At 36.3% G+C, this 22,972-nt stretch overlaps 1 protein-coding gene across 1 annotated transcript in view; it reads right to left on the reverse strand.

The window, feature by feature from the left end:
- MAN2A1 (mannosidase alpha class 2A member 1) overlaps nt 1–22,972 on the reverse strand; it is a 56,101-nt gene that overhangs the window by 14,378 nt on the left and 18,751 nt on the right. Inside the window, exons 5-15 of the mRNA XM_053474365.1 lie at nt 17,839–17,966; nt 17,030–17,203; nt 14,149–14,335; nt 12,492–12,669; nt 11,719–11,915; nt 8,988–9,173; nt 5,890–6,004; nt 4,802–4,869; nt 2,862–3,027; nt 1,718–1,951; nt 1,421–1,543 (exon numbers count right to left, since the gene is read on the reverse strand). Coding sequence (XP_053330340.1) covers nt 1,421–1,543; nt 1,718–1,951; nt 2,862–3,027; nt 4,802–4,869; nt 5,890–6,004; nt 8,988–9,173; nt 11,719–11,915; nt 12,492–12,669; nt 14,149–14,335; nt 17,030–17,203; nt 17,839–17,966 — 1,756 coding nt within the window. The remainder of the gene's footprint in view (nt 1–1,420; nt 1,544–1,717; nt 1,952–2,861; nt 3,028–4,801; nt 4,870–5,889; nt 6,005–8,987; nt 9,174–11,718; nt 11,916–12,491; nt 12,670–14,148; nt 14,336–17,029; nt 17,204–17,838; nt 17,967–22,972) is intronic.

The raw sequence follows: 22,972 nt of genomic DNA on the forward strand, positions 1-22,972 counted from the left end.
ATACAGCACCAGCAGATTCTGTAGCACAGTTAGAGTCCAGAGACAATACGTTGACAATTTAAAATAGCGCATATTAAGACATACAGGTACAGAAAGGGAAAGGGGTCTTATTCTGCAAGTTTACTAAGCTTATTAGGTGGTTGAGGGATGAATTCTAGATTACGGTGACAGCACAGGTGAAATCCTGAATGTGTAAGCATGAAGACGTAATAACAGTAGAAGAGAAAGAAGTCATGGGAAGGAAGGAAGGAAGAAGCTGGGGAAAATATTTGGATATAAGAGGGTGAAGCATTGTTATAGGCTCTGTAGGATTTTGAAATTAATGTATTTATTAAAATGAGGGTATGGGGAGCCAATGGAATGACTGAGAAAGTGTATCAGCAGATGAGGAGTGATGGGAACATATTAGTTGCCCAAGGGAAGATGTATAGATGGAGAAGAGTAGAGGTCAGAGCGAGAGAGCTAGGAAACAGATGTGTCATGGATGCCATGAGAATGAAGGGTCTTCACAAGGACGGGTGGTCAAGAGTGTCAAAAGCTAAAGGGAGGTCCAAACTAACGTCCGGGGTGAAATAACCTTTGGTTTACTGCAGCCCCCTCCTCGCAACCTAAGTAAAATGCTGCCGCTAGGCTTATCCTCCTTACATGTCGCTCTTTTTTCTCCTCCCCTGCTCTGTGAAGCTCCTTATTTCCTCAAGAATTTAATTTAAAATCCTCAGACTGATATACAAAGCCCTGCACGGTACTGTTCCCCCATACTTTTTTGCCCTCAAAATACTCCTCTACTTGATCTCTATGTTCTTTCCATGGACTAAGGCTCTCATCCTCACTCATCACCTCTTACAAGACTTTAATTGTGCTGCCCCATTTCTCTGAAACTCACTTCCCCCTAACCACCAGCTCTCTATATTCAGGAAATGCCTCAAAACCTATTGCTACTGAGAAGTGCACAATGTTATCAGCTAAAACCTTCATATCTTATTTGCCACTTGTACAACTCCCACAGTCATCTATGGCTCTATGTAACTATGGCCCAGTTACACTGGGTTGTGGCAACATCAGGGCAGGATGAGGTAGAGATGCTGGGAAAAGAGAGGGTAGAGAAGGTGTGGGAGGCATAGCAAGAATGAATGTTAAGAGGTTGTGGACATAAAGAGAGTGGAGTGTAAGAGAAACGAGAGATTGTAGAAAGATGGAAGAACATCCAGACAATTTAGTGGCCATCACTATGCGCGTGGGAGGTAGTATAAGAAACGGCATTTCTTTTCAACAAGAAATGCTATTATTACTGGCTATGGAGTCATGAAGGAACTGGTATTCTCCTTTCTACAGAAAAAATAACTTTTGTGTTTATCTAGATCAGTGCAATAAGAGTCTGGGAACTGTTTTCCATCTGTACTAAATAATTATGTCCACATACCTTTGCTTCACCATCAGGAAGGAAGAGGTAGGCTCCACTCTTATCTCTGTTGTTTGTAGTTCCATACCACATAAATTGTACTTTAACTTGGTGAGTTTTTCCATTAACCTTTGTCATTATTTTCTAAATGAATAAAGAAATAGTTTTAGTTCATGAGCGCTGAAGGGCCAGGAAAATTGGATTGGAAATAATGAAAAACAATATAAAAATGGGCTTATAACTTGTGAATCTCCATTTGTATTATTTGGAATTAAATGTGTTTCTTCTTGTTCCTACTATTACAATTGAGAACCTTACCTCCAGGAGTCCAGATGTCCCAGAAAACCACAGCTTTAAGAATGAATTTTCAATGGTTAAATCATCAACGATATTGTCTAACTCTGTTATCTGAAAGACTCCATCGGCAATGACTTTGTTGCTTCTTCCTCTAGAAAAGACGGTATACTCTGCCTTGATAGCTTCTGAGCTTTCAGTTTCCACTAGCTGGTAGACCGTCATGCCAAGAGCGGGTAAGTGAGCGAGAAAGGAAACCTTGTAATTTAAGAAAGCAGTGAGGAAACAAAACCGTTAATATCATGGTAAATTATATGTGAAAAATAATGAACTAAAATATTTCTACAAGCATGCACTAATTAGATTAAAAAAGAAATACCTATATAGCATATGTATACTTATCCAAGCACAATGAGCAAACCTATAAAGAATGTTATATATTTTTCCAAAGTTATTTAAATACAAATCTAATGTTTTCTCATACTTATTTTGCATATAATGCAAAAAAGGAATGGTGCAGATGTGTAAAAACCAAAATATAATTTTCAGCTATGCATATACAGTATGTATAATAGCAACTTATATGACCTATAGGGACAAAATGAAAAAACCTATGATGAAACCAAAGTATATGTAAAGGTGTAAAAACATACGCACACCTTGCACCCCAGTCCATGTATGTATGCTGTAAGGTCAGAAAGTTTAGCAAACCATCTCTTCAACAGAAGTAGCGAAGTCTAGACATACCTACTATTAGGCTACTAACGTTATACTCCTGCCAATTGGTTTAAACAAGTTTAAATCAAATTCTATTCTTTTTGCAGTGGAACATTATGTATTTCTACTTTTGTAACAGGTACACTTTAAAATAAGACCGTGGCACTTGGTTGTGTAGATTTATTCTATGAAGGAATGTTTGTCACAACAGATGTTGACTGCTATAAAAAGGAGGACAAAGAAAGTATGTGTGTGGGTATGTATAATTGAACCCTTACATGGTTAAAACTGCCGAACCACTTAAATGGAACATATTTGGGCAGATGTCTGCTATTGATTGTTGGATGGGGTACAATATAAACACACTGCCATTTTTCTCATGTAAATATTGTTAACTTGGGGGCACAGGCTGGAATCAAAGCAGTATAAAACATAGTTTATATAATTATACCTGATATGTGTCTCGTAACACAGAAGAAGCTCCATCCCAAACTGCACTAGATTGGGATTTCAGAGGCTTTCCAGCAGAATTTCGAACTTCTGTTTTGGGTGAATTTACATACACAGAAACCACAGCAAAACGTTCTTGTTCCGAGGGGTTAAAAACAGTCAAGTACCTATTAGATATAATATAAGCAAGTGAGAACAATCACTGCACTGATCAAAAATGTTACGTTTTCTTTAAAAGAAACTGATGTTTAAGGCTTTTTTTTTATTACATCATCAAAAATGTGCAATATAGTTAGAATGCCCCTAGTGTATTTAGAATCCTATTTATTTTTATTACAGAAGTAAAACAAAATACAAATGTATGCATCATTAGTATTAAACAAACATACATAATCTTTATATATAATATATATTTAAGATGGGATTTTGCACACATTTTTATATGCATGAAGGCTGAGCATGCCTTAAAAAAAACACTGACAATTAGATAGATGGAATACGTGCCCAAACATTTTCTAATGTTGAATATACAGTGTGACAGAAAACCACATAAGGCAGCTGGGTAATGCCATAAACCATAAGAGACAGAACATAAAGCAAGCAGAATGTTTATTGGTACAGCTTAACCTGCATTCCTTGTAGAGACTAGCCATTACATTAATGTAACTCAACAGACCGTTTGCAGACATGATTACATTTAGAAAAAAAGATAAAACTCATCCCAAATACGAGCGTTTTTTTTTTCCGGCGCGCTATCAGCTTCGTAAAAAACCCACAGGATGAGCCTGAACAAATTCACCTGTTTTTCCTCCTCCAGTAGCAGTAGCCCAGTGTATTTTGTTATCAGTCCAAATACCAGCCCTACAATTGGTGTTAAATATGCTTGGCAAGGAGACGACAGGCCCTAGAGTACTTAAATCACTGCACTGAATTTACACAGGGTGCGGCCTATTTTCGGGGTCTCGTGCAGGAATGCGCAATTTGTAGCGCCCGGGTAGGCAGCAGGGTTAGGATACAGATCCCCCGCAGCGAGGCAGGGGCCCTGCATCCTACCCTCTGATACGCTCAGACAGCCTCCCCTGCCGGCACTTTCCACGGGGGAGTCTTGGCAAGGGAGATTGTTAAAGGTTGTTTATGCTCGCGTCGCCGCAGCCGGTGAACGTCTGCGCGATGTACGTTAACAATCTTCCTTGCCGGCACTTCCCACGGCGGAAGTGCCGGCACCGGAAGTTGAATACGTGTACTGCGTAGATTTCCCCCGCCGGCCCCGCAAGAGTCTGGGGAGTCTGCACTGGTAAGTTTGGGGGGGGGGGCAGACATATATATATATATATATATATATATATATATATACATATATGTACATTTCTATAAAATCTTAAGCACTTTTCTCAGTGATGGCATAACTTGCTACACATCTATCTGTTTTGGTCCATTATTTCTATGGAACTACTGCCCTTCTCATAATCTTCTGCTTACTTATAGGTCTTATGTAACATCTGCAAATTTAGCTACCCAAGACTCACTATATCCTAGAAAAGTAACCCTAAGTTTATACAGATACCAGTGATATGGCTCGTATGACATTCCTCTTCTTACTGTATTGCTGCATGTTTTATTACCTTGCTGTACTGTTCTAGCTTTGCAAAAAATTGTTGGAGATGACAGTGCCGTAAAGACACAATTTTAGGGTTCCTTTCCCTTTAAACCCTTAACAACCATGTAAAATGAAGGGGAAAAAAAGAATGCATGATGTGTGTGGATACACTAAACCTGCAAAAGTGGAATCAGGTTACACATATGGTAGAAAAAGAAAGGTGGAAAAACAAAATGAACAAAATTAGAAACTAACAGACTTTTGTATTTAAATAAACTGTAAAAGTCCTAAGATATATTTAACAAAGATTCAAAATATACATTTTCTGGAAAACTATTGCTTACCTTGGATGCCTTGTTATCTTTATTACTGTCTTTTGGGGTAATGCATCTTGTGACGGTTGTACATCATCCTAAAGAAATATTTCAAAAGCAATATGACAATGGAAAAAACACATAGTTCAACATCTAGCCTACTGTCTGGCAACCAGATTCTCAAATTGTTATCGCAATAATTACAATTTGTAACCTCCTCCTCACTCTGTTCACCTACGTTCATGAGGCAGACAAGTTTACAGATAGGAAAAATCTTAGCAAACACCGAATTTACTGTTCTGTTTACTGTATTTAGTGCAGTGGTTTCAACTTGTTGGAATAAATCCATTTATGGATAATTTTTCTTAGCTATTTTAGGTTTCTGCATAAAGTTTTTTCCTCAATGTATTTCTATATTTTTAATAATAAACAATGGGTTAAATATATAAATATGGAGTCCTGCTTCCTGAAAAAAATAGTATATAAAGAGGATAGTTTAAGAAATATATATATGTCTTAATTATAACTATATATACATATATATATATATATATATACATATATATATATATATATATACATATATATATATATATATATATATACACACACACACACACATATGATTTTTTTTTTATTGTAATGTGTCCAATGCAATTGGGTGTGAATGCTTTAAATTACCTTTTTTTAAGTTTAAGGCGTTTTTTTGGAGATGTTTGCTATAAAAGTCAAATAGGGCTTAGTGGGAATTAGCAGCAAACTTACATGTCCTTAAGTAACCTCCAATCTCATTGTTCAGCTTCAAGGGCTGCCAGGATCAGATTTAGCAAAAGGGAAAGAGTAACTTAACTGGGAGAAATAAGCATGTAAATGCTGGGAAAAGGTCGATAATACATCAGCCGACGGTAAAGGAATACAGTAAGCTTCAAATACCAATTCAATCTTTCTATTTGAAACGGGCGTATATAAGAATATAAGAGATTACAAGTAATATAACTAGGATATATATGCATGATGATTACATCTAGCAAGTAGTAAGGGGGATCCCAAACAGTTTTTCCTAGATTTTTTATACAGCCTTTAGCTTTCACTAAAGTGAATAAAAGAAAAACACCTACCATACTGAAGAATGGCATTGATGGGTTGTAGGTGTACCTTTCTTTATCCTTCAGGATAAGAACATGAGCAGTGTCAATGATCACCCTCTTCAGGTTCATAAGAGAATGGAAAAGTCTGTGCATTAAAGAAGAAAAACTTATTAACCCCTTCGTGACAAGAATTATTTTTTTGTACCCTTCATGACAATGGTTTTGACATTTCCGCTTTTTTTAAGCTGTAGTTTTCTTGAATCGTTTAGTGTACCCACACAAGTTATAAATTTCAGAAAGAAGGGCGAGCTTTATTATTTGGATAATATCCAATTACAAAAATATAAAAATAGTGAAAAATTTAAAAAAAAATTTACTCATCCACAAAAACTAATGAAAAAAATTGCTAAATAGATTTTAATATTTGTCCTGAGTTTAGAAATATGTTTTAAATGAGGCAATTTAAATGGAAATAAGTACAAGTACCATATTGCCATTATACAATCATTTTTTTTTTCAAAATCTGGTCATACCGCACTCATGTCCTACTTGTCCTACTTGGGATTTCTTTAAAACTGGCCAATTTAATTTACCCCATCAAACCATATATTTTTTAACACTAGACACCCAGGGTATTTCAAATGCTAGTATTTAAACTATTTCCATGCGCTAATTCAACCAACACATTGTACTTCAGGTATGAATTTACAGCCCCTGGCATGCGTCACTGTCAAACAAACCTGTCATCAAACAACCAAACAGGATTTCTATAGTATGACACCTTTTTAAATATTGACAACTGTGTTGGCTTTTTTTATCTGTATATAGGCTTGATTTCATCAGAAAATATACAGATGAAATTTAGATATGATAGGACACAAAGTTGTACATCCAGTTGCAGAGACTTCCTGTTTTCCAGAAAATGGTGAATGGTTAGAACCAGTAAAAAAAAAAAAAAAAAAAAAAAAAAAAAAAAGAGGGAGATGACAATATCTGACAATAGCGCCAATAAATTTGCTGTAACTAAAGCAGTGCATTAAATTCTATACAACTAGTGCAATGGTAATCATAAAAAGATAATGGATCAATAAAGCAAAGGCCAAAAGGGCTCAAATAGCATGCTGAAGACTAAAAGAACATATGCTACTTTGGTGTATTCTATATTCTGTGTACAGAGGCCAGCGAAATAGATTATAAAACAAAGACAGACAACCTAGGACTCAATTTCCTAAATTATTAGAGTTTAGCGTTTATATGTGTAGAAATGAGGCAGTTAACCTAGCGTTTTTCTGGTAGTATTTGGCAGAAAATCTGCCAGTAAAAGAATATAAAATATTTTTTCTATTTTTGTACAAAGCTTATAAAGTTGCGTATACCAAAAGGGTAGCAACACAGATGAGCCAAAATGATTGCATACTGCAATTGTTCATATTTGTGCTAACAAGTTAGTATAGAAGCCATTTCAAAAGTTGTATATGTATTTTTTTTACACGTTAAATGCCTCCAATATTAATTTTTCCATTTTGTGTATTCTATATTTATTCTATTTATAAACATATGTGCACTGCATATGACCGCTATTACCAACATGTATGTATGTAATATATATATATATATATATACATACATACACACACACACACACACACACACACCGTATTTGCTCGATTATAAGACAAGTCTTATAATCAGGGTCATCTTATAATCAGACCTCAACTAGGTCTGACTATGAGACTTAGATCGAGATCCCCCGCAGCACTGGATCCTCCTGTCTCCCCCCCCCCCCAATTTACCGGTAATTCTGAGTCCCCAGTGCGTAGTCCGGGCAGCGTGTAGAGCTCTACGGGATTCGCGTGCACAACTTCCCGGGAGGAGGTGCGGCTAGCAACGGGGGTTGTCTGCATCCATCGCGCAGACCTTCCCCGGCTGTCAGTGAGGAGAGTTCCCCGTGATCTCTGACAGCCGGGGAAGGTCTGCTCGATGGACGCAGACAACCCCCACTGCTAGCCGCACCTCCTCCCGGCTGCAGCGGAAGTTTGTCTACGTGAATCGCGTAGAGCTCTACACGTTGCCCGGACTACGCACCGGGGACTCAGAAGCTCCGGTAAGCTTGGAAGAGGGAGGGGGAGGGAGTGTTAAATGGGGGAAATAAGGCATTTCTGGAGGCAGAGTTCTACATTGTTTTCTTTTCATATTCCGTTACCAGAACAGGGACTGTATTACTTCCACACAAAGAAACAAATGATAAGCTATGCGTATGGATGTAGATTCCTACAATTTTTAATGTGAGATACTACCTTTCCTAATAAATGTGATTTTTTTATTTTGTATTCCTTTTCCATATAAGTATACAAGGAGAGAAGTCTATTTTAAGGAGTTCATTTTTTCTTCACAAATATGCGAGTGTTACATTTAAAAGCACAGGTCACGTTAATTTATATTTTTTTGGGGGGGGGTCAATTCTTATTTGGTTGTTGCGTGTATCATTTGATGAAGAGTTACAATATATATAGAAGGTGAGAAAACACTGTTTTTAGTAGGTGTGTGTGTGTGTGTGTGTGTGTGTGTGTGCGCGCAATATCTGATAGCACAAGTCACTTTAATCTTGCAATACTACTACTACACTATATATATTTTTCATTTTCCTTTTTTATGTCCAACTTCTATTTTGGATGCTGAGCGCATCGTCGCTTTTACAATATTTCCACGTAGCCTTCCTATTGTTACAGTATTACACTATATTATTTTTCTTTTTATGTTCAAACATTGTGAGGTCATTTTTTTTTGTATGTGCAACAAAAAATTATATAATGTTTTGCTTCCTAAGTGTTTCACTAAGCACATTAATCATATTTATTGTATATTTTTTTCTAATTTTCTGTGAAATGGAAGTCACATCGATTCACGTGCAGCTGGTGTGGTGTTAAGCATGAAGTAGCTTTTCTTTTTGTATTTACATACATACACACGCTTATGTTTAAGTTCACAATACAGACACGGCTCTTTTTACCCAGTAAAGGCCAGAACAACCAACATAATTGCACAAATGCTATACTAATGTTTGGCATTGGCATGTATTGCTACATGTTATTTTGCAATAAATTATAAAAAAAGAAAAATAAACATACCTTGTACCATAGTCAACCACCACCCAGTCTTTTGCAGTTCCAGTGATTGCATCATGATGTTGGAATAGTCCCAAGTTTCTTCTAGCCTCTGTTAGGAGTTTGTAATGCTCTGTAGAAGGAAAGCTCTTCAGTTTGCTGGATTTCTGAGTCTGTACAAGTGCTAAAGAGAAAAGGATTTCTGCTGCTCTGTAAACAAAAAATAAAATGTTATGTAATTTAGCTATATGTAAAATTAATTAGACCTACTTTTTTTTCCTTCAAACTATGTGTTTTAGAAGACACTCAAGTACAATAGAGCAAATGCTTGAATTCATGAATTTCATCTTGCTCACAAGCCTTTCTTCTACATTAGCAAATCATGCACAGTGCATCAAAACCATTACTGTGGCTTAGATTCTGGTTTATGCAACTCATTAAAAAAAATATATCCATTATTTCAAACTTTAAATAATAGAACAAACTGGCCTGTGGCAGTCAGTACAAGCAAGGTAAATTTAGCTAATATACTTAAAATATCAGATAAAATAAACCATGCAAGTTAAAGCTGTGCTGAATTATCTACGTAAAACATATTTTTTTTCAAAACGTACTAAAAATTATATTGCCAAATAATTTAAAGCATTGTGTCGAAAGACTAGATTAATTAAGCACTCACTGAAGTTACATAACAAAAGGTTGCATCAAATGCATCCCTAAATACAAGCTCATTACACAGGAACACAATTGTAGTGCTTTACAGATGTATTACCAGGTATAACCTAGCAATATATCAGTATAATTGGAGGCAGGTTGAAGAAGTTTCAGGATTCAGTCAGCCTTCCGCAGAACAAAGAAATCCTCTGAATAGCAATGGATCGGAAATAATGAATATTTTAACACGTTCAAAGCATCTGCAGAATGGGAAGAGTGGGGGAAAAGTCCAAAGTCTTATATTTTTTTCATAAACTTGGGCCACTTAATAATGCGTCATGATTGCAAAGGTGTGAAAAGTTGAGAAGCCACTGCGTACATTTGCTAGCAGAAGGGAAGGGATTATGGAAAAACTAGCTTTCTTCCAATGTAGAAACTCAGCATTTGCTTGGTTAACAAATTTATTTGAATCTCACATTACACAAAATATAAACAGTTAAATAAGATGAAGAGCACTTGAAGGTCATATGCTCTATTGAAACCTCCCCATAGTGTTTCTCTTTTTTGAATGCTAATGTAATGTCCTTGAGAATTACTCAAGGCTGCCACAGTTGTGACAAGACATATTAAGACTGCTTAAGAAAGCATTTATGAGCTTTGTACTTCCAGTGCATGATTCATACGGGAAAATGGGGAATAGAATAGTCTGCCTAACTTAAGAAAGGGTCTTACTTTAATAAAACAAAGAATTACGCAGGCATGTTTTATGTAAATATGTTATTGCTAGCATCATATTGAAAATAAACTTTCAAAAATATCGTGCAGATACAATATTTTCTTTTTCTACTTTTTGCATATTGTAATGTTTTCAGGCAGCTGTATATTTGCCATTTGTATGTCTTCCTGGCCAGATACTCTGAATGTCTATGGGGGGGGGCTTTGTTAGCATTGCCATAAAGAATCAACTCGATGCTGTGATTGTGCAGGGAAAGTCAACCAAAACATCAGATGACCGATAATGGCAGCTTCCAGGTCTTCACATCAATGCAGTTGGAAGAAACTTAGATAAAATTAGATTTTTGTCAAAGCTAAGCTACATTACTTTATACAGCAGTATTTTTCTTCCATAGGACACCCTCCTTAATTTTAATTATGGGATTCTTCAAACCAAAGATTTTGTTTAAACATATTTGTATAAATAATACATTATTTTGTGATAAGAAGTACAGGCTTCATTGGACACAAAGCTCCATGTCTGTATAATGCTCTGCTAATCTTTACTTGCATTGAAAACAAAAATATCAATGAAAATTTTAGCTATGCTCCATGTCAAGGAACGGGCAATAATATAAAAGATTTAAGGAATATATATGTCTGCTTTTTATGAAGTTAAACATTATACCTTGTCACTTGGCAGTGTATTTACAGAACGCTTAAATTATTATAAAACTACTTCGCAAAGGCTTGCGTTTTATTTTTTATGCAAACTGTTGCAGGATTTTAGGAAGAATTAAAAGACTGTAAAATGCTTAATACTGACCAAGCACAATGGGTCTTTAAAAAAAAAATACGCCCCAAAAATCCCAATCCCAATATTGTTGATGGCCTTATTTCAAAAGAATTTATGCAAGCTACATGTAACCATCATACAGCAAACACACTCCACACGAAAGTGCCAGCAACAAAACCTAGAAGCCAAAGGCTGCCCACATTACTCTGGGGTCACAAAACCCTGCCGAGGACCCACCAAGGAACACCCAGCTCTACATATTGCCAATTGCAGGACAGGCAAATTGGCTCTCTACAGAGCATCTTCTACTGTCCAGCTGGTGAAACTTTAGGTTCCATCTTCCTTTGTCAATCCGCTCTCTAAACATACTGTCCTAGAGCTATAAACATGGACAAATGGAAATTTGTGCAAGTAGCCATTACTTTCCTTATAACAATCAAACCTAGTTTAGGACCACATCTCAACCACATGGATGCTTCACAGCTCATAATTACTTAGGTTGCTTAAGTGTTGCATATGTTTTTGCAAGAATCTACAGGACTGAAATTCTACGTTTAGTTTTATACAGAAACAAAAAAATGCATATCTCACCTCATGTGGGATTCCATAACTCTTTCAAGCCGTTTATAGAAAGGTCGCGAGGTAAAATAACCACTCCAGTAGTGATCATCTCTGTCTGCATAGGTAAAGAAATCACCACCCAAGGCAGGAAAAAACGATGGACTGTTATCAATATTGCTGGCTTTTCGAAGTGCTTTGAAATAATCAGATACAGTCCCAAATTGTGCCTATAAAAGAGTAAGTGTTTGAACGACAGAACAAATAAGCAATGTTGATTTTGAAAGATGGCTATCACACTGGTTCTGCAGATGATGTTAGGCATTTTTTTAAAAAAAATGTTTTTAAACTTTGTCTTGTACTTAAGGACTGTCAGACTGCTGCACTGTTCTGGCAAGCATCCAAGCACAAGTGGCAAATTATCTTAGTGGGTTATTTGGTGGTATTTTGCAGCGTATGGACAAAACTGTGGAGAGAATAGAGTGTTTCAAAAGTACCTTAAGTACTAAACACATATGATAGAGATCATCTAAAAGATTAAAGTATTGATACATGTTTCCATTAAAATAATCTTCTGAGACAGACACTGAAAATTCAGAAGCAAAGTCCCAGGACAGCAGCTACAGGACGGGAAACAAATGCATGCTTTCAAGGTCAGGTCTGTACTGCATCGGATTCTTCCTAATATATCACCGCAGTAACTTTAAAGTTTTATTTTAGGCTACCCAATTGATTTAAGAACCAGCTGTATTATTTCAATACAGTTCACTATATAGGAATTAGAATTGGATAACCATAATACATACCTTAACATTGAGCTCAGGGTTAGAGTTCATGTAATCGAATAGCTTTTGATAATTCTGATATTGTTGATCCCATTCTGAGCTCTCGCTATAACGGAAATCATCGCCCAGAGGGACTAAGAGCACTTTTGTGCGGAAGAGCTTTGACTTCTTTCGGTACTGATCTAAAATCATCCATGCCCTACAATGAAAGTTAGGGGAACAAAATGAATTTATTAAGCAAAAAGGAGAAACATTACATTATTTTCCCCCAACAGCAAAGTAAATCACAGCCTATATAAGGTAACCTGTGCAAGGCAGGGTTATGTAGACTACAGACAATATCTGTGTTAAATGTAAAATTAGGGATTTTTTTTTCAGTTTTTCATAATTTTATCATACCCAAGAGCAGACCTGGGCAAAGCACGGCCCGCGGGCCACATCCGGCCCGCTGAATAGCTCGGACCGGCCCGCAAAGAGTGTCCTGGTGACTCACCAATGAGTCCGGTGTCCCCCCCCCGCCCCGGTCACTTACCTTAAACTCCTGTGTTGGAAGCGTTTGTCTCGGGTGCCGGCGCTTTACGCTGGGCGCCGGCATATGACGTCAGACGCCGGCGATCAGCAGTGAAGCGCCGGCACCCGAGACAAACGCCTCACGCTTCCAACACAGGAGTTTAAGGTAAGTGACCGGGGCGGGGGGGAGATCCTGAGAAGGGGGGGTTAGGGAGTTAGAGGGGAGATACTGAGAAGGGGGGTTAGGGAGGGAGGTCTTACTGTGTGTGTGTGTCTTACTGTGTGTGTGTGTATCTTACTGTGTCTGTGTGTGTCTCACTGTGTCTGTGTGTGTCTCACTGTGTCTGTGTGTGTCTCACTGTGTCTGTGTGTGTCTCACTGTGTCTGTGTGTGTCTCACTGTGTCTGTGTGTGTCTCACTGTGTCTGTGTGTGTCTCACTGTGTCTGTGTGTGTCTCACTGTGTCTGTGTGTGTCTCACTGTGTCTGTGTGTGTCTCACTGTGTCTGTGTGTGTCTCACTGTGTCTGTGTGTGTCTTACTGTGTCTGTGTGTGTCTCACTGTGTCTGTGTGTGTCTCACTGTGTCTGTGTGTGTCTCACTGTGTCTGTGTGTGTCTTACTGTGTCTGTGTGTGTCTTACTGTGTCTGTGTGTGTCTTACTGCGTGTCTTACTGTGTTCATAGCTTATTCAGTTATTGTAATAAATATTTTAGCCCATTTTTTAGCTCAAAATATTTTTTCCTTTTTTTTCTCCTCTAAAATCTAGGTGCGTCTTATCAGCAGGTGCGTCTTATAGAGCGAAAAATACGGTATGCACTCCGAAGCCTTGTTCATTTTGTTCACTTCTGTGCTGTGCTAATAGTTATTCAGGCCTTACTTATTCAAGCACCTCTACCAATGACGTAGGCTTGAATAACTTTATTAAACAGCACATAAGTTAACAAAATGGACAAGGCTTCGGAGTTTGTAGTTTGTAGAGGTCTGGCCCTCTAAAACCATTCCAATTTCTCATGTGGCCCCATGGGAAAATTAATTGCCCACCCCTGCCCAAGAGGAATGGTCATAATGTTGCACAATGATAGTTATTATTGGATAATTAGACCAAGGTGTGAAAGAACCCAAACCATGAGACTCATGGTTTCTTAAAAAATGTTTAAAAAATGACTAACCTATGTTGGACATTTCCTGGATGGATAGCCTCTGGAGGTACTCTCCATGGGCAACTCACTCTGCTTCCAGGGAGGCGCTTAAAATCAAACTGACAGCATACTTTTGGATCAGGTCCGCAAGTGTGAGGAACATCATAGCTGTAAAAAGGCATCATATGGCACAGAATGTCTGTACTACTTCCCAAATCTACAATAGGAACAAAATAACTATTGTTAAAAGAAAAGTTATGTGTTATTAGTATCCACAAACCATATCATGAATCTATGCTAAACAATAAAACTAAAGAAAATGGGAAAGTCATCTTGTACACACTATAAATTAAGTGTTACATATAGTACTCATCCAGCCACTTTCTTAAATCCCTACGGTGCAGTATGCTTAATTATAATTGTACTTAAATACACAATTTACCAAAACTACCAAGTATTATGACAGAATATAACTGTTTTTGACAGGAACAATAGAACTCTGTTTCCTGGTGTAACACTAACTTAAACTATCTTCTAAACAGGAGCCATGTGGATTTTTTGTTGTGGCCAATGACATCGATCTCTATGGGTGTAGCACTTTCTTTAGATGACATTGTTTTGATTGTATCATATTATTTAGTATTAAAAAAAAAAGTATAAAATATGGTGAAAAATTTAGAAAATAAATGACTTTTTCTAACTTTTAGTTGAAAAATCTTTTACTCATCTACAAAAAGGTAATGAAAAAACCTGCTAAATAGATTCTACTGTTTGTCCTGAGTTTAGAAATACCCAATGTTTTTATGGTTTTTTTAAAATGGTATTTTTTGTGTGTATTTTTAGCACACACACCTACTTTATGTATGAATTTACAGCTCCTGTGTTCAGTAACATCTCCTGACTACAGCGATACCCCACATGCATGGGTTTGTCGTTTTTTTAGGGGGGGGACTAAAAAGCCACATTTGGGACGTGTGCATTTTTCTAATTAGAAATTAGATGTGTGACCACCCTTCCCCCTGTGTTGATTGGGACGTTGTTGAACCCGGCCAATTCAATTTACCCCATCAAATCATACATTTTTTTAAAAGTAGACACCCCATGGGCATTTAATATGCCAGTATTTTAACTCTTTCCATGCGAGAATTGTTTTAAGGTAATGTGCTAATTTTAGGACTTGCTCACAAAATATATATATAATTTTTTTATTTAATTTTTTATTTTTTTGGCCTTTTTTAATTTTCTTTTTTTACATTTTTTTTTTAAACTTGAAGGTTCCCCTGATGGTGGGAAATTATTTTTACATTTTACCTTTTTTAACTATTCTTTTCTTTTTATTATTATTTTTTAATTTATTTTTACTAATCACACTGATTAGAAAGCTAATACAGTACCTGTATTCAACCTGCAAGTGGAGCCAGAGTTCTCTAGAGGGTCTGGAGACAATCTAGCAAACTTTTTCAGCTTGATTGTTTTTTACAGGGCGGCCGCCATCTTGCGGTTGGCGAAAATCACTCACAGTGGCGACTGTGACCGCTCTCTGGAGTGCCATACAGTGTATGGCGGACGTTGACGCCCCGGGGAGGGGCCAGACACAGCCCCTGATGTCGATCACGGTGTTGCTGAATGAGTCGAGGTCGAGGCATTACAGCAACACCGTTTGGGTGCAGAAAGCGAACGTACATCATTTTCTGCTCCCGTTTAAAGTCATGGCACGTCAATTGTTGTTAACCCTTCGTTTTTGCATGACATGCCCGGGTCGTCAATTGCCATTAAGGGGTAAAATAACAACCAACAACCATAGCACCTATATTTATTCTAAATGTTTCATACTGCTTGTTGCATTTAATTCACTAAAATGAGTTAGCAGGAGCTCAGGCCATGGATAACATGCAGTTATTTAGTGAATAAACCCCAGTAACCAAAAGTCTATATATATATATATATACATACACATATATATACATATATATATATATATATATATATATATATGTATATATATATATATATATATGTATATGTATATATATGTATATGTATATATATGTATATATATATATATGTATATATGTATATATATATATATATATATATATATATATATATATATATATGTATATATATATATATATATATGTATATATATATATATATATATATATATATATATATATATGTATATATATATATATATATATATGTATATATATATATATATATATGTATATATATATATATATATATGTATATATATATATATATATATGTATATATATATATATATATATGTATATATATATATATATATATATATGTATATATATATATATATATATATATATATATATATATATATATATATATATATATATATATATATATATATACACACACACACACACACACACACAGAAATCTACACATACAATGAGATTTGGACACCCAGGACTTTGAAATATAACAATTGGACGTGATAGTCCATTACAATAATCCCCCCTTGTAAACTTCAATTAAAGTGTGAGAATTATTAATCAACCATTCCCTCCAAAGTACAAATGAAGTATGAATGAGTGTAGCGTCCGAGAACAACATTTTATATCTAAAGAGAACTAGTTTTTCATTAGTATATCTTATGAATCATTAACTCAAATAAATAGAAATACCCAATAAAGAAATTCTGAGATAACCATGCATTAATAACAAGAAATCTTTACTCCTAAATAATAAGATATTCCTTTAAAATAAAGAATATCTTGAATACGTTTGGACTATCTGAGTATCAAAAAAAAATTACAATTACCCAATACAGGCACTAAAGAGATAACATTGATTAACAGACCTGGTCCCCAGAAAGTGATAAAAGTGTGCAGGTTAAAGGAGAAGAAGAAAAAATACATATTAAAATTACCCCAGTTTTGCCTCCAAAAAAACTCCAAAGTTTTCTTTGCTGCAAAATGTTTCTTTACTGAATAATGTACACGCTGAATAACCATATTTGACAGTCCTGATTGCTTAAGCAGGTAAGCCATCGTTGGGGAGTGGCCAAACGGATCAACTGCCCATCCAGATTTTGGTTTTACCCCTGTTTTAACAAAAAAAATATATGTAATGTAAATCATTATCTGTTGACCTAAGCAAAAAGTACGTTAGCATATTTTGCGAATTAAGCATCTTAGTCTTTTATTTCGACATAACAGCAGACAGGTATCCATAGACAGTTTGGGTACGAACAATTACAGTTTGGGTTAAAATTAAAAAAAAAAAATGGGATAAATGGATTAAGCAATTTTAAGTCTTTTTAAAAACCATTTCACAAGAGCAACTGAATCCTTGTGAGATTGACAGCATCACAAGAGGACACCAGGCACGCCAGCTAAATAGGTTTGTTTTAAAAAGGAAGGGTTGCTTAACAGGAATACTGACATTCCCTTTGGCATTCATTTTCCACAAGTTAAGACACTATGTTGTAAACCACTGGTAGCAAACACTGCCCTTTGGGTTGCTTACACAATGGATTGGATTTAGTAAGGAAAAGTTATAGGTTAAGCTTTAGCTTCTCGGTGCACTCTTTTGTAACGTTGTGTGAAACATGACATGTATGTTTTGCACACATAGGCTAATGGAATGCTTTAATAAAAAACGCAATTTCTTGCATGTGGAGAAGTACTTATAATTCTTAAGAAATAGAGAGGTAGATTGGTTTCAAAATGGCCTCACCAAGGTTTTTTTCCAGCCACTGATGTCCTTCTATGAGTTGGTCTATCATTGAAGAATAGTGAGGAGAAGCTTCGTCGGGCATCACCCAACCACCTGTTACAATCTCAAACTTCTCACGTTCTATTAACCTGAAAAATAAAAACATAACAAATGTTGATTTAAAAAAGTGTATTTATGTTTAAAGCTGAAAACCATCTGACAAGTCAGTTTACACACCCTTGGATTTGTCCATGCTCTTAACCCCTTAATGACAATTGCCGGTCCTGGCACGGCACGGAAAAGCATGTGCTTTACGACAATTGACGTGCCAGGACCGGCACGTCTTTAAACGGGTGCAGAAAGCGATCTACTATCGCTTTCTGCACCCAAAAAGCGTTGCTGAATGCCTCGACCTCGAGGCATTCAGCAACGCCGCGATCGGCACGAAGGGGCCATCTCTGGCCCCTCCACGGGGCGTCAACATCCGCCATACTTTGTATGGCGGCGGACGCCCGTTTTAAAAGCGTTTAGGAGGCGATCGACGATCGCCTCCTAAACTTAAATGGTGTCGCTGGAATGCCTCGATCAGGAGGCATCCAGCGACACCAAACACTAACCTTTTGATGGGCTGTGACCGCTCCGGAGAGCGGTCACAGCCGCAGCTACCGGCAATCTTCGCCATCAAGGAAGATGGCCGCCGTCCTGTAACAGGAACCAACAAATTTTAAAATTTAGCTAGATGGTCCAGACCATCTAGAGAACTTTGGCTCCACTTGCAGGTTGAATACAGGTACTGCATTCACCATGCAAGTCAATGGAGCCCAGCTTTCTAATCACAGTGTGATTAGTAAAAATAAATTAAAAAATAAAATAAAATTAATAATAATTAGAAAAAAATAGTAAAAAAACAGTAAAATGTAAAAATCATTTCCCACTGATGTCACTATCAGGGGAACCTCCAAGTTGAAAAAAAATGTTAAAATTTTTTTTAAAAAAAATAAAAAAAAAATATATATATATAAAAAATATATTTTTGTGAGCAAGTCCTAAAGTTAGCATATTAGCTTAAAACAATTCTCGCATGGAAAGAGTTAAAATACTGGCATATTAAATGCCCGTGGGGTGTCTACTTTTAAAAAATGTATGATTTGATGGGGTAAATTGAATGGGCCAGGTTCAACAACGTCCCAATTAACACGGGGGGAAGGATGGCCACACATCTAATTTCCAATTAGAAAAATGCACACGTACCAAATGTGGCCTTTTAGTTCCCCCAAAAAATGACACACCCATGCATGTGGGGTATCACTGCACTCAGGAGATGTTGCTGAACACATTATGGGGTGTCGTGTGACAGCGGCATATACCAGGAGCTGTAAATTCATACATAAAGTAGGTGTGTGGGGGAAAAATACACACACAAAAATATTACTGCAAACTTTGAAAAAATGCTGGTGGTAAAATGTGTGCATGCAAAGAGTTAAAATACCAGCATTTAAAATACCCTGTGGTGTCTAGTTTTGAAAAATATATGGTTTTGTTGGGCACACTGAAATGGCCTGGCTCAAAGATGTACCAAATAGGGCATGGGCAGTGGATCCAAATGCCAAAGTTCAACATTGAAAAAAGCGCATGCCCCAAATGTGGCCCTTTTGCCCCAAAACAGCCAGGCAAAATCATTCATGTGAGGTATCTCTGTACTCAGGAGATGTTGCTGAACACATATTGGGGTGTTTTGTGATAGTGACATATACGAGAACATTTTAATTCATACCTGAATTAAAATGTGTGTGGAAAACCAAATGCAAAAAAATGACTACCACAAAGTTTGACAAAGACTGGTGGTAGATATGGTGCATGGAAAGAGTTAAAATACTAGCATTTGAAATACCCTGGGGTGTCTAGTTTTCAAAAATATATGGGTTTATTGGGCACACTGAAATGGCCCGGCTCAAAGATGTACCAAATAGGGCATGGGCAGTGGATCCCCAAATGCCAAAGTTCAACATTGAAAAATGCGCATGCCCCAAATGTGGCCCTTTTGCCCCCAAACAGCCAGGCAAAATCATTCATGTGGGGTATCGCTGCGCTCAGGAGATGTTGCTGAACACATATTGGGGTGTTTTGTGATAGTGACATAAACGAGAACATTTTAATTCATACCTGAAGTAAAATGTGTATGACAAAACAAATGCAAAAAAATGACTACCATAAAGTTTGACAAAGACTGGTGGTAGATATGGTGCATGGAAAGAGTTAAAATACTAGCATTTGGAATACCCTGGGCTGTCTAGTTTTCAAAAATATATGACTTGATGGGGTAAATTGCATTGGCCGGGTTCAAAGATACCCGAAATGGCACAAGGGGGGAAGAATTACCAGATTTGGAAAAAATGGCTTTGAAATAGCAAAACGCTACCTGTACTTATTGCCCCATAATGGGTAGAAAAAAGCAAAAAAACATAAAAACATTGGGTATTTCTAAACTCAGGACAAATAGTAGAATCTATTTAGCAGGTTTTTTCATTACCTTTTATAGATGAGTAAAAGATTTTTCAACTAAAAGTTAGAAACAGTCATTTTTTTCTAAATTTTTCACCATATTTTATAATTTTTTTAATAGTAAATAATATGATACAATCAAAACAATGTCATCTAAAGAAAGCCCTTCTTGTCCCGAAAAAAACAATATCTAATGTGTGTGGGTTCAGTAAACGGGAAAGAAGAAAATTACAGCTAAACACAAGCAGCGCAGAAATGTTAAAAAGGCCATTGTCACAAAGGGTACAAAAAGTAAAATCAGCCTTTGTCTCGAAGGGGTTAACCCATATTGTATTTGTTTTCCAATAAAATCTTGCTAAACCAACAATAATCATTATTTTATTTGTTCTTTCAGCAACTCATATATATATATATATATATATATATATATATATATATATATATATATATATATATATATATATATATATATATATATATATATATATATATTTTTTTATTTTTTTATTTAACAAGTATAAATACATACAGACATAAAAAACCATAATACACCAATTACAATGTCTTCCGGCATCGGATAGTAGGCAGCAAAAACAAAAACACACAGAGGAAAAAAAACAAAAAAAATCACAAAGAATAAAAAAAGTATTACCATTGGAAAGTGGACGAGGGCCCCAGAGGAGAGAAAGACATTTTCATTAGATTGTTTTTTATTTATTTTTTGTCTCTACAATGTCCTGGGCTTTTTTTTTAGCCAATTGAGATAAATCCATGCAGTTCTACCGGTTATATCTAAAGACCAGCTAATATCCTTTTCCATGCTTAATTGATGGATAAGCTGGACCGAGTAATGGTCTATTTGAAAGAGGTTAGTAGATCTCCAATTTCTAGCTATAATTATTTTTGCAGCTGCTAAACAATGTATCGCTAGTGGTCTCCTATCTTTTGAAATATTTTTTATATTTAAAAGGAGCAACGCGGTCTTGGGGTCTCTGTCTAATTTTATATTAGATAGTTGGCAAAACAATTCATAAGCATATTTCCAAATTGGAGAAACTAATTTACAATACCACCACATGTGTAAGTGTTTTACTTATTTTATGCCTTTTCCTATTTCATCTGAAGTCACACATAGGTGTAAAAATCCAACAACTTGAACACTTCTACAGAAAGGGTGCACAATACTATAAAAGCATCCAAAGAAACCGCTCCTGGCAGGCAGAATTATGGGATATTGCCATTAGCTTGCGGCAAACGATGAAAAATAAGTCATTGGTCATAATCCGTTTTTAAAATGGGTCTGGGTGCCTAAAATAGACAGACGTGGTAATACTGCCTATGTATTGTGTTAGTCCTTTTAACACATGGACGTTTCTGAAATATTTGTACTAAAGGATTTACGGCATATGACACAGACAAACCACTTTATGGGATTATAGGCAAAAAAAAAGAAAAGAAACAGGTAGGCCTAACAGAACAAGATTTTATTTCCTAAAACTGTCTGAATAAAAATAAGTCTTTCGGTATAAAAATGTCAAACGTTCAGACACAACGTTACATTGTGCATTATCACTTGCAATTTAAAAGTTTATTTACTAACACAACAATCCATTTTGGTTTTCCAAAAATGTCAAATTGATCAATAAAGAAGAGAGTGAACAAAGAAAAGGCAGCTTTTTGAGATGTTGGAACAAAGACGTGTTTTTCCCCATATATACTCTTATTCAACATTACTAGTATAAAATGCATTCTGAAATATCTTCTAGAATCATTTTGTAGCTTATGGGAGCAATTTGTATGATTATCAGGACTTTTATCCTAAACGTTTGGGAACCCGTGAATTTTCAACACATTTTTCCTTCTCCACTCTTGGCTGTAAGACTTATTTTTTGTAGATTGGAAATGGTTTCCTTGCACAATTCAGGATTTAATAATTGAAGCTTTGCTAAAAACGTGGCCATTTCCCAATCTCTACATGTCACAATATATTGTAGTCAATAAAAACTCCATGATATTTACAAATAGGAAGTCACTTTAACCCCTTAATGACAAATGCATTGTTTTCAATGGGTTTAGGGACTGCCCATTGTCCTTAAGGGGTTAAATAGAGAAAATGGGGTGCAAATTAATTCCACCAGTAGCAGTTTGCAATCCAAGAGGGCAGCCAAGGACTTCATATCTACAGGGAAGCGATTTATGACGATTTTAAAGCAATTATCTGCAGAAGTGATTATCGCTCAAGCTTTAAGTTGTTCTGATTAATTACTTATGATAAAGAATGAACAAGTGGAAACGACCGAAAACAAACTCAAGTATGCAAATAATTCTTCTTCAGACAGACTTAAACAGACTGGTGGGCTGGGCAACTTGTCACAAATTTGGTTTCAGAAGTGTAGAGGAAAACAGCAGGTCGTCTGTTAGTTGAAGTGCTATCTGTGCCATGTACCAAAATGACCCATCAGAATGGGTGAAAGGCAAGAAAGATTTAAGAAAGTCAAGACCAGATGATGTGGCAGGACCTGAAATCAGCAGTTCATTATCAAAAGCCACAGAGGTCACTGAGCTGGCACAGTTCTGCAGAGACTAGTGGACAAAATCCTTTCATGAGGCCTGGGAGGTCAATAACTAGAGGAAGTATTGATCCAATAAGAGT

This window comes from Spea bombifrons, chromosome 1 (assembly GCF_027358695.1).
Source record: "Spea bombifrons isolate aSpeBom1 chromosome 1, aSpeBom1.2.pri, whole genome shotgun sequence".
Classification (NCBI taxonomy): domain Eukaryota; kingdom Metazoa; phylum Chordata; class Amphibia; order Anura; family Pelobatidae; genus Spea; species Spea bombifrons.